General features: G+C 38.6%; 1 protein-coding gene across 5 annotated transcripts in view; it reads left to right on the top strand.

Moving 5' to 3' along the window:
• Positions 1 to 12,508, top strand: part of KATNIP (katanin interacting protein) — a 66,302-nt gene that overhangs the window by 4,094 nt on the left and 49,700 nt on the right. For 2 of the 5 annotated variants that reach the window (XM_074885531.1, XM_074885533.1), the window contains 4 exons: positions 4,049 to 4,128; positions 6,974 to 7,108; positions 9,161 to 9,422; positions 10,832 to 10,981. In XM_074885531.1, the coding sequence (XP_074741632.1) occupies positions 4,049 to 4,128; positions 6,974 to 7,108; positions 9,161 to 9,422; positions 10,832 to 10,981 (627 nt within the window). Of the gene's footprint in view, positions 1 to 4,045; positions 4,129 to 6,973; positions 7,109 to 9,160; positions 9,423 to 10,307; positions 10,359 to 10,831; positions 10,982 to 12,508 lie in introns of those variants that run through there. The other 3 variants (XM_074885532.1, XM_074885530.1, XM_074885534.1) reach the window with 3 other exon arrangements.

Genomic DNA, 12,508 nt, shown 5'->3' with positions numbered 1-12,508 from the left:
CTGGATGTTCCCACCCCTGCTTTAAGCCTTCATGGACCCCCTGTGACAACATCACGGCCCCCCAGGGGGCCACAGACCACAGGCTGAGAACCACTGACAAAGACTATAATCAAATTATATGCAGTAATAACTGCATTAAGCTCATAAATTATGTTTAAGCTCTAATAGTTGTCTTAAAAAGACAGCTAATCTTTATTTAAATATTTGAAGTAAAGAAAATCTATCATTTTCTGCCAGTGACTGTCTGGCTTTATTTGAAAATGCGTATTTTGTTTCTAATTTAAATCTGTCAGTCATAGAGAGCAATGTAGTGACAGGAATAATTTTGTATGTATGAAGGTATAAAGTGTGAGTTTACTGGCCTTCTAATCTATTCAACGTAATGAAAATAAAGTTGATTTCACTAAATCCCTGTGGAAAGCAGTTTACCAACCTTAGTCTGTTATCTGCATTCTTGCTATAATCTGTCTTAGAGTGTATGTTTTTTAATGTGTTACTGTGTAGATAGTGTCTGCTTAAGCTTTATTTTCTCCTAAAAATGAAGACAAAGTATTTAAAAAGTTACTTAATAAGATAATTTATTATGATTGAAAGTTTATTAATCTCAGCAATACTGGAAACTGACTTTTCTTTCAGTAACTGTTCTAACCATGACTCTAACCTTGATTTCTTTTCTTTCTTTGTTTTCCTGCTACACTGGGTACATACTATTTGTCTTCAAGTTTAAGTGTGTTCAGATTTATCTGTCTGCTGTATAATTTCTTGCAGGTTATACGGGATGGTGATGGGGAATCAGCTAGTTGGCTGGTTTTGCCGTTCTGTATGAAAGTAAAAACTTGTGTGTAATGATGCAAAAAAAGTTCATGTTCTTGGATATTGGAAAACGAAGGAAATTGTGAGCTCTGCCACACTGGCATGATAGACCTTTAGGTATCTAAAGATGGTGTAAAACAGCGTCCTTGACTTTTTGGTCCAAAAATTGTGCAGGGATATTGTGGCAGCAGCTGTAAGAGAACTCATGTCAAGAGAAATTTCCTCTTATAGTTCTGCTGCGCAGCGGGTACCTTTACGCTTAACCAAAGTTGTTTATTTTTATGGTCACTTAATGCCATTTGGTTCAGTTAAGGTAGAATACTTCGGTTTGTCTTACGGACCTCAACTCCATCAACTTAGAGACAGTGGCATTATCTCTGCAGAAGGGAACTCAGTGTTTTGCTGTTTCTTAGCTATCCACTGTTGTTATTTTAAACACGTGTAGCTGCAGTGAAAGATATCAACTGAATCATCATCCTGTCATTTTTCTTCTTCCATTTGATTTTGCCACTAGAGTCTAGAATGGGAGTCATTGGTGATCTGTATAAGCTTCTTGCCTGGGGGTAGTACCTTAGCAATTTTGTGGTCTGTTTCATTTCTGGGCATTTCTTCTCAATGACTGAATGTGATTTTACTTACAGAAATGATTTCTAGCTGAGATACAGCACTGAATTTTCTTCCCTATCCATCTCCTATGAGAGTTATTGCATCATTTATTACTTCTAAAACATCCATCTATAGGATTAGTCTTCACTGAAAAATTAGGAATGTGCGATACTTAATAATACAGAATGGGCACAAATCCCTCTTTGTGGTTCCTGAAAGTGTCATCATAAGTCTATTTATCTGGACTGTTTTCTTTGTCTGTGTTCCCTAGGAGTAATTCATGATAATAGTGATTGATAAACTTTTTATGCTTAGGCTTGGTAAATGAATTAAAGTAAATGATGGGCTTACAAGGTAGTGAAGCTGGTCTCTAGGTATACTGTCATTTCTTTGGATGTATAACCCGAACATAGTTTCACAACCATGTATGTACTTCCAGTGAATGTCGGTGTGGTCACAAAGACATGGCTTAAGGGTAGCATGGTGTCTCCTTTGATTATGACTAATATTTTGATGATGTACTACTCAGTTCTTGACTACTAGAATAGGCACTGTCAGCTCAAGTCTCTGAGGGAATGACACCAGCAGACCTATTTTGTGTGCTGAAGCAGGTAGTGGTTGGTATTCATATCCCGTCTATCCCATGAGAAGGATGTTTTTGTTCTAAGGTAATGTTTGTAGCACAGATGATTAGCTCAGCTGCATCAACTTCTGCCTGGGATTTGAACTACAGTTTTTCCTGGTTTAGAGAGACCTGGTCACGTGAATCCATCGCAAAATACACAAACAATTCCGAGAACCAAATACTCAGCAGTGGTAGCATGAGTCCTACCCTGTCCCCTTTTCCTACTTATATTTGTAGCATACATGAGTGGTCTTCTGGGCAGTTGCTTAGAAGAGATGGATTGCTTAGTGAAAGTGAAAGTGAAAGCTGCTTCCAATTCTGTCCCAAAGTAGTGGCTGAATCAGACCACACTTCTAGCACTGTAATCTCAGAACAGTTCACCCTCAGTGCCAGAAGAGCCCTGTAGCAATCGGCACCAATGCTAATGACTGCAAAGTATTTCTGGAGTTACTTAGGAGTAGCCTAATGGAGTAGCAGGAGCTCTAGTTGGAAGGGGTGAGTTTCTTCCTTGAAGCAATCCATTCCTTTTCCTCTCCATTCTTAGTTCTATTTCAGGCCCAAGAGACAGATACTTTGTGCTGAAGCAACAGAACAACATCTTGTTCTTCTTGCTCTGCAATTTTATGATCACTCTAAATTGACATAAGCATACACTGTTCCCCCAAGATCAGTCCTACCCTGTGCCTGTTCTATCTGCCTGTACCAGCATTTGTGCAATCTCATGGTGACCCAGATTACAGAAGTGACTACAATTAAAAGTAATTTTTCTTTTGTGTTTTTCCTCAGTTAAAGCTGGCTCATATCAATTCTCAGAACAGTTCATTGCACAGGTGCATGTAGGGTTGTCCAACACAAAAAAGAAAATGTGGTATTGAGAGTTGTAATGAGCAACCTGATCTAATTTTGAAGTAAGCCCTCCTTTGAATGGAAAGCTGGACTAAGTGACCTCCAGAGATTCCTTCCAAACAAAATCTTTCTCTGATTCTATGACCTTTGTAGGATGAGTACTTCTTTTATTGGTAGTGCCAGTTTCTGCTGGCTTAGGGTGACCATTAAATTATGGCTTAAAGAAAAAAGGTTTTGCATCAGCTATTTTTCTCCACTGAAAAGAATTGGAAGCTGTAAATCTGTCTTGGACATAGGAAATGAGATGCCTTTATTTAGGATGCTATTGAGAGTGTTGGTGATGTCCTTGGTCAATTGAGGATGCTGATGTGACCTGGAAGATGTCTGTCTCTTTGTCTCAATCAAAGCATCTTCTCAAAAATCCACTGTTCCACTGTAAGTTGGGACCATTTCCAGCACAGGAACCCTTAGTTCTCCTTGACCATACACAGAATTTTTGCAGAAGTTCTGAAACCAACTTTTTCTTGCCTTAGAAATGAAGGAAAATGATTGTTTGTTCTTCATTTATGACTTGCACCTGAAGAATTCTTCTTAACAGTATGTTAAATACCTAATACATTCTCTTTAATCTGCCAATACCTTATGTTTCCTTAGTTTGAGAGTAAATACACACAATTCCTTTGTAAACCCAGCATATCACCTGTTGTTCACAGTGACCCTGCCTATCAGAGTCTGCCTTCAGTAGTGTGGGGTCTGGGCTCAGTTAGCTTCCTAAGACAGCTTACTGTCCATCCAACTAGGAGTTAGAATGGTGGGCACCCCTGTTCTAGAACATTTTTCTATACTTTTATATCAGTGAATGAGGGGCTTCCCTTACTGTTAAGCTAATGTATCTTTAAACAATTTATTCTCTTGAATAGACATGATGATGGCTGTCCCCAAAGAGGTTCAGAACTCCTGCTACTAATACACAGCCAGCCAGCAGCTGAAGTGGAATGCCTTTTCAGTTGTTGATACCATTCGCATGTCAAAGGCTTACTCTTCTGTCCTCATCTAGGGAAGAAAAAAAAAAAGAATGCGAACTAAGTTGTATATTGTCAAATACCTTATTTCTATTTTCTGTCTTCTAATTCTTGTCTCTGTGTTGTGAACAAGCAGCCCAGCTAGAAGAGAGTGAGTTGCAAGAACGCAGCACACAGACTGCACCAAACAAAATACAACGCAGAGGTTGGCTTCAGGTAAGAAACAGTTTGAAAGAATGCATCTTTGAACTAATTTTTAGATTGTAAATGATTTTAGGGGAAATTGGTTGCAACTAGTAGATAGCGGGCAGTTGGGACTCTCGTAGAAGCTGAGTCTTGGTTTGGTCTGGACACTGAGTGACAATGTGACGTGATACCTTGACCAGTTTTGTGTCTACTTTGAAGCCTAATGAGGCAAATCTCACTGAAGGGATCTGGTTTCAGTGACATCCATCACAGAAACTTTTGTAACCTTGACATGATTGTCTCAATCTGTCCTCCGGCAGAATAGCTGTTGCTTGACGTCTCTGATGGCAAGCCTAGAGAGCTTGTCTAGTGCAAAGGATGGAGAATCTCATTTTGGAGATACATCCCTGCCTGTCACTGCTGTTCTCCACCCTGCAATATGTTAAGGGACACAGAGGTGTAATTTGCATAGCTTGAGCTGTAATTTGGGACAGATTCTTCTAGATCAGAAGAGAGGAAAATGCATATAGGTAACAAAAATACCCTACCTATAAGAAATTTGGAGCCATTAGCTACATAGTTGCTGGTTCACCGGAGAAACCTCATTGGTCTGGTTGGTTGGGGTTTTTTGACCTAAAGAGGGATCTGACTTAGCCTGCCAAGGAGTATGACTTAATGCAACAAATGTGAATTCTTAACAACTGAGACATGTCACCCAAATAACTACCCTACTTGATTAGCAATTGCCCTGGCTGGATGTCCAGTCCATGCTTGAGTCACTGGGGATCAGGGGTCTGTGTCACTGTGGATCAAGCATTCCTGTTGTGCAGGTTTTCTTTTCTTTCAGCAAATACTGCACATTCAAGTTTTGAGGCTTCATAACTTTATTTATCACCCTTACTGCTTAGCTGAATTCATTTCCTCAGCTGCTATTTCTCTCAGTAGATCACTGCTTACATATTGGCCTGTCAGAACTTGTTTGCTAACTTTGCCAAATGTGTGGCTGGTCAAAACCTGCGTCATTCTAATCACAAGAGCCAAATGAAGAAGGAGGTATCTCCCCTGGATTGGAAAGTTAGACAGATATAGGGAGCTGTACTAAAAACTACCTACTACTTGAGACTAGTGTAGAATACCATAAGTCTTTTGTCCAATTGGATGGGAGGATAGCAGTTACAGTATCTTAATGAACAACTGGAATTATTTAGCTAAGGAAATGTGCAACCACTGAGTAAGATGTAGGTTGTGTCAGACAGCAGTGTACTTTCCCAGTAATTTTTCCTGTGGGTTTTTTGGATAGCTAGAGGATTCTCTAGCAATTCATGTTCAAAACTGTCAAACTTAGGCTGTGCTAAGGTATGCTGTGAGGCAGGAGGATAGGCTTACTGAAAGAACGCATTCTACCAAATACCAGGTTGTCTCAGGATATTCTGGGACATCTCTGCTCCTGGCACTTGCCAAATGATAGAGGAGTGTATGAACACCAGATAACTAAGTTTAATATAGACTTCTGGATCATGTCACCTTTAATGAAAAGTCCTCTTTCCATTGTTCACTTATGAGACTTCTCCCTATGCAATATGTCTACACCAGAGTTCAAAAGTGGGGAAAAAAAGTTGGTTACAGGTAACTTTGATCCTTGAGAGAGGGGTATGTATTTCCTGCTTCCTCTTTTGTCATCTTTTGGAGTACTGAAAGTCTGTGCTATGGAAAGATGAGTTTCCTAAATCTTCTACCCCTCTTTAGCCATGCTTGAGTAACTGACAGTGTGCATACTTTGATTGCATCCTAATTATGAAGTAAAACAAATTAATTTGAACAACTTTTGCAGCCATGTCTGACATTTACTAAGGCAAAGAAATCTTTGTGCTTGAATGCTTATGACATAACATTTCCCCCTCATTATATTATACACAAGAGTAATACGTCTTCAAAAAATTGCAGTTACTTCAAGTAGTCATTTTCATACATAGACATTACAGAATCACAGAATTATTGTGGCTGAAAGGGAACTCAAGATCATCTAGTCCAATCCCTGTGGTCAAGCAGGGTCACCTAGAGCATGTTGCCCAGGACTGTGTCCAGTCAGGTTTTGAATCAGATGGAGACTCTACAACCTCTCTAGGAAACCTGTTCCAGTGTTTGATGGAGACTCTACAACCTCTCTAGGAAACCTGTTCCAGTGTTTTGATGTACCCTCACAGTAAATTTTTTTTTCTGTTCAGATGGAATTTAATGGTTTTTTTAATTTGTGTTCATCGCCTCTTGTCCTGTCAATGAGCAGATACCTGGCAGGTATTTATACACATTGATGAGATCCCCTAGAGCCTTCTCTTCCCCAGGCTGAAGAGTCCCAGCTCTCTCAGCATCTCCAGCAGAGCACCTTTGCTTGTTGGCTCCTCAATCCTGTGTGCACTCTGGAAATCTCCTAGATTGCTTGAGCCCTGCTGTGTTGTCTTTCCAACAGATAACCAGGTTTGGTAAAGTACCCCATGAGGACAAGGGTCTTTGAACTTGCACATTCTTCCAGTTTTTTGATGAAGGCCTCATCTACTTTTTTCTGATCAGGAGGTCTATAGCAGATACCCACTATGACAGCAGCTGTGCTGGTCTGCCTGCTGATCTTGACTCAGAAGCTCTTGACTGGCTCCTGAACTGTTCCTTGCAGAGCTCCGTACATTCCAGCTCTCTCTCACATAAAGGATGACGATTCCTTAATGCAGGAGAGCTCAGGGAGGACAGAAACCTTCTGTGGAACAGAGGGGAAAAAGCATTGCTTGATCTAGATACAGTTATGTAAAATGTGATGATTATTATTCTTGTACTGCTGATAGCACAAAAGATGTCTAATTTCTTTGAATGCTTCTTTTAACAGAAAACTGTGGAGATTAAAACAGAAAGGGGGGCTAAACTCTGCATTAAACCTCCTCTTGAGTACTCTGAGGATTTTGAACCTTATGAAAGCTTGAGCATGGAGACAGATGGTGATGATCCTCTCTGTTGCTCCCAGGTACAGTTGACTTCTGTTGTTCATGGTGGTGTCAACTGAAATGTGAACGGGCCCAGGTATCAGTCGTGTCTAGAGCATGCAAACCCTGTGTGTAGTGTTTCTTTCACTGGATGGTTTTGCACTGATGAGGTGTGATGTGAAGAAGGAAAAAATAAAAATAAAAAGTAAAACTACTTTGAGAATCTAATCTCAGTCAACAACGCTATAACATGTTAAGTCCTAATTTAAAGAGGTAGAATATTGTCTCTTGGATAGAATCAAAGTATTTCATGTAAGGAGATTCTCTCGGTTTACTGAATGGTTGTCCACATGAATGTCACTCTTGGCTGTCAAGTTAGAAAAAGCTTAAACAACAACTCTTTTTGGGTTTAGGTTAGTTTTTGAATAATTTTGCTAAAATTGTTGCATGTCATTGTTTTACCTAACAGAAGTCAGACTAAAGTTATAAAAATATTTTAATTAATACAGTTGCTTTCTATTGAGGGTTGTTATTATGTTGACTCCATTGTTAGACAGTTCAGCCTTCCATTTGGGTACTAGTTGCAGTTTGTTCTACAAAACTTCACAAATATCCCTTCCTTAAAAAAATGAATAAATGAACAGAAATTTATGAATGGTTTTCTGTCTAACCAATTAATGACATCAGTAAAGCTTTTCTGGGTAGTGGAGTAGCCTATATATATGAAACTGTCTACAGATCTTACCACTGACATCAGATGAACTTCCCAAGTATATGTTCCTAGCTTGTGTCTTTCTACCTTTCCTATGCTGCTTTTGAGTTTAAGATTTTTTTTTCTTTGCAAACCAGTAACTTGTTTACAGAGATAGATATTTATAATCATTTATGTGTAAGGAATAAGCTAATAATTTTAACTCAAGCCCCCACTGTTCTTTGTATCCCAGATGGAATTACTTTTGGTTTTCCCGAAGCTATAATGTGTTTTCTTGAATGTCTCGTTACAATGCAGATGTCATGAGGTTTCAAACTGAAAGAAAGCCTGTACAATTCCCTGTCAAATATCTAGAAATATCAGTCTTGATTGTCATAAAGACATGCTCAATATCAAGCCTCAGGTTGCTTATAGACCCTCTTTTGAACCTCAGTTTGCCTGCTCTTTGTAATATGTTTCTGTCAACATGGATTTCCTAACAAGTGTAATCTGTAGCAGAAGAGTGGCTTGAAGCTTTCACTGCAAACTGAACATACGCTGTCACAGTTCATTTGTACCTAAGATAGCTTCAGGTTTTCATTTTACTCATACAGTTTGCTTACCTGTACTTATCTCCAAACTCTAATACTAAAAAAGTTGGAACAAAAAAGTGTTTAAAGTATGCAAGGTCTTTTCCTTTTGCATCCATAAAAACACTAGGCTCTCCAGCATCATCTATGCTGTTTGTGGCATATGCTGAGAGAGGCTGGGCAGTTTTTTGCACAGGAAATTTCAAAATAGATACATTTTTGCATCAAATCCTGTTACAGTGTGTCCACTTTAAAAATCTGTGCAAACTGGAGGCTTAATCCATTAGACCACAACTCCTCTACTGTTTTTTGAAGTACAGATGTGTACAAGACAATTAGCGTCTCTCCAATTGCTTATAAAGAAGTTGGTGTTACATTAGCTTTGCAGCGTTGTGAAGGCATTTGGAAAATCTGGATTGCAACTACTCTTCAAGTAGGAAGCCAAAAGATATTGTTATCTAACTGTGTGAGACTGAAAAAATACATGCCCTTGCCCTCTCCATTACTTACCTCCTATTTGTAACTTATTCCTAAAAATTGGTTTTACACATAAAAATTCCTTGGCCTATAGAATTTGCCTGCAAGGATTCTGATGAGAAGGAACAAAGGAGTTGGAAGATGATTTTTCTTTACAAGTCCTCATCAGAGGAGTGAAGACATGACATAGGAATGTGAATATTTTTAGCTGCATCATGTCTCTGACTTCATGAGAAGACTTTTCTTTCTTCTAGGGGAGGAAGAGGCACCCACATGAGTTTATTTTAAAATACATGTTTAGCTTCTTTCTAACAAATCTGTTTGAATTGTACCAGAAGTTGAGAAGAAGCTTGCAACTCGATATAGAAGAGAAAAGCATGGAAGAAGACTCTCTTAGTGATGATTATGACTCTGTTGAGGAGGATGTGTTTTCAGAACCATCTCCCACTGAGGAAACAATTACAAGCTTTGAAGGCCTTCAGTTGCATAGCAGTAGATCACTGCAGAAAGAAGCTTCTGAACATCAGGATGCTGGGAGATGCTCTGGCCTTGATTCTGGTGGCCTCACTGTGTTGGAGTTCAACCAGGACCAAAGTAGTAAGTCTCTGTGTATTATATACTACTACAGTACTATAATAATAATGATTCTTTGAGAGCATTACTTTTAAGGGAATTGCTGCTGGTTAATCATTAATGGTGACTCCATACTTTCATGAGTTTTCATGCTCTTCAGCAAACCTATTGTTTTAATCTCCTGATCTGGGAGACTTGCATCCTCTTACTACTATGTTAAGAATTTTTTTTGCAAAGACAAACATATAGCCCTGGTTAATGCACTTACGTCACCAGGTCTAAACACTTGAACTAAGACTGTCGCAAACTGTCTGAGATTTCTCAAGAGATATTTACTTTTTTTTAGTATATTTTTAAATTGTTTTTGCAGTAATCCAGGCGGCCAAATCTTCCCAGTCTCAACTTCGTCCGTTTCACATCCTGGGTGCTGGGTACTTGTTGTCATAGCATGTGCTATTCAGGCCTGATGAAAGCTGTATTAATTGCAGAAAACATATCTATCTGGCTATGAGACACTTCTTTTTGTCAGGTCTTCTCCTTTGGAGACCTCAATGTCCAAACCCAAAACCAGTCACTAGGTCTCAAAGATGTTTAGCTTGTTAAAGGTAGAGAGGTCAGGCAGAAACCAGACTGAATTCAGTATTTCTCAGAATTCCCTCCCTACTCATTTCAGGTACATTCATTGGTTTTGGGATTTGGTTTTGGTTTTTCCTTTTTCCTTATCCATAGTTAATTGCTTAATTTAAGAGGAACAGTCTTTGAACAAACTGAGTAAAGGAGTGTTCCTCTCGTCATAGAGGTGAGTGGAGTGTGAATGGGGAGAGGTGGCAAAAGAAGAGATAGGAACAAGGGATGGAGCAGCAGTGAGAAGATCTTTGGGAGAGTACATGTTGTTTTTTTTTTTTCCAGAGAGAATTTCAAAGCTGTGATGCAAACAGTGGGGTATTAAATAAAATCAAGGTATGAAATAAAAAAGGAGGTATCAAATAAAAAAGTGAAGAAATACTCTTATGAACTACTCTAGGCAACCCTATCCTCCTTTGAAACTTCTAAGTAAGACAACATTTTAGTCTGTATTTTAAGAATTTATTTTGGTATAATGATGTTAATAAGTGACTCAGGACTTCTTATTTATTTTTGCTTTTCTTGACAGTAATGCAGGTAAATATCTGGTACAGATGAATTATATTGGTACCTTATAATGAAGTATTTTATTTTGTTTCACTCAGTCAGTGCAAGTCATGCATGTGTACTTCTACATCAACAGAACTGTATCAGTGAAAGGGAGGGAGGATGGAGGTTATCACTTTAACTACGCCAGCATAATTAAAGTGGCAACATTTTAGCCGTTAAGATCCCATAAGTTTTCCCTTGGCTGACTGCTCCTAAATATCTCTGAAGTTGATTATTTATTTTCCCTTATTATCTTGCAGAAGTGAAGCCACTACGAGTTCTCTCGGCAAAAAGAAAAGATAATGCTGAAATGTACATTCCTGTCAGACCAATATTGGTAAAAAATAAAATCACTCGGCCACTATCTGCTGAGTTCTTGCACCAGGAAAGACATGAAAGAATTTGTTCTAGTAAGAAATAAGAATATATAATCTCAATAAGAAGAGTTTTCTTGCATTTTCCTCCTCTGACTCAGATGTAATTTTAGTACATCTGTCGTGATTTTTCTTAACGGTTGTCTTTTTTGGTGGTTTTTTGGTCAGGTTTTTTGTTGTTTTTACCACCTTGAGTGTTCTGACTTAAGCAAAATTGTGAGAAAGTCCAGAGCCTGTATACTTCAGTTTTCTGCTACATCTTTGCTACCTTCCTTTTCTTTTTCCTCTCCAGCATAAGACTTTTTCCTCTCCCTTTCAGTCCTTGTGCTTTCTCTGTTTCCCACTTTCCTCATGGAGATCTGTTCCCTATGGTATTGAGAGAAGTGCATCTTCTCAGAATCAGCAGTTGACACTTTGGTGGAAGATTTTAACACAATGCGTTTATAACAATAAAGGCATAGTTTTCCACAGCACAGCAAAACTAGCTCTGTTGTTGCTTGGGCCTGTACTCCAATTACACCTTGAACACTGCAGATCTGTCTCCAGTGCTGGGGTAGATATGCTGCTATCTAGTACCATACTGGAAAATGTTTTTCCTGAGCTGGAGAACACCATTTTGAAGGCGCTGCTGCTTATACTACAGATCTGCTGCTAAGATGTGGTCTTCACCTGGGCTAAAAAAAGCCAAAAACTAAACCCCAAATCTAGGGGCTGAAATCATGGATGCAGTTGTTATTTCAGCACAGTCCTTAATTGAACAAGTCTGATGAATTTGAGTTTTGAAAGGTCTGAGAGAAAGTTTTCAGACTTACCATACTGTGTGGTTAAGACACTTTTTTCAAAAGAGCAGAATCCAGATGTGTCCCAAGAAAACAGTAAAGCGAACCGTTTTGAAAAGTCAAAATATTAGTTTCTTAATTGGCAGAAAACCAAATTGAGGAAAAGAAGCTAATTCTTTTTGGCTTCAAAATAAATCCTCTTTGTATCTTCTGAGACCCTCACCCACCATCTGTCTGAGCAGATGCTTGCTTTGACCACTTTCCAAAGATGTGTGTAGCATTTTCTCAGATTATAATAATGCTTGTTAGAACTGTTTCTGTCCTAATTTTAAATCCTTAAATTAATTTCATTTCAGGGGATGGTATAGTTCAGAAAAATAAAAAGGACTTTATTCTGTCCTGTATTTGCAGAGATCACCAATGCTTGTTGAAAGTTTTTATGAGTATAGATGGCATAGGGCTTAAAGGGTGTGAATGCATGCAAATCTCAGTTCAGTTTTAACTTCCTGTCTTTTCAAGGTAGACTTCGTGTTACTAGTATCCACTACCATTTTGCTCTCCTGCTTAGTAAACCTCACTGCAGCATTTTGAGCATGCTTGCATATCAGCCTGTTCATCCATATCTTCACTTGATCTAAATGTCTGTACAACTTTGGTTTCTTTTTTTTCCTTGACTTTTGAAGTCCTTGAATACAACCATTGCTTCTCTTTTAGTCCAATCTCAGATCCTCTATCGTTAAATTTTATTTCCTTTCCTTTAAACCTGTTTATAGGCTGTGATGTT

This window comes from Strix uralensis, chromosome 16, assembly GCF_047716275.1.
Source record: "Strix uralensis isolate ZFMK-TIS-50842 chromosome 16, bStrUra1, whole genome shotgun sequence".
NCBI lineage: Eukaryota > Metazoa > Chordata > Aves > Strigiformes > Strigidae > Strix > Strix uralensis.
This window is presented reverse-complemented; position numbering and strand designations above follow the sequence as displayed.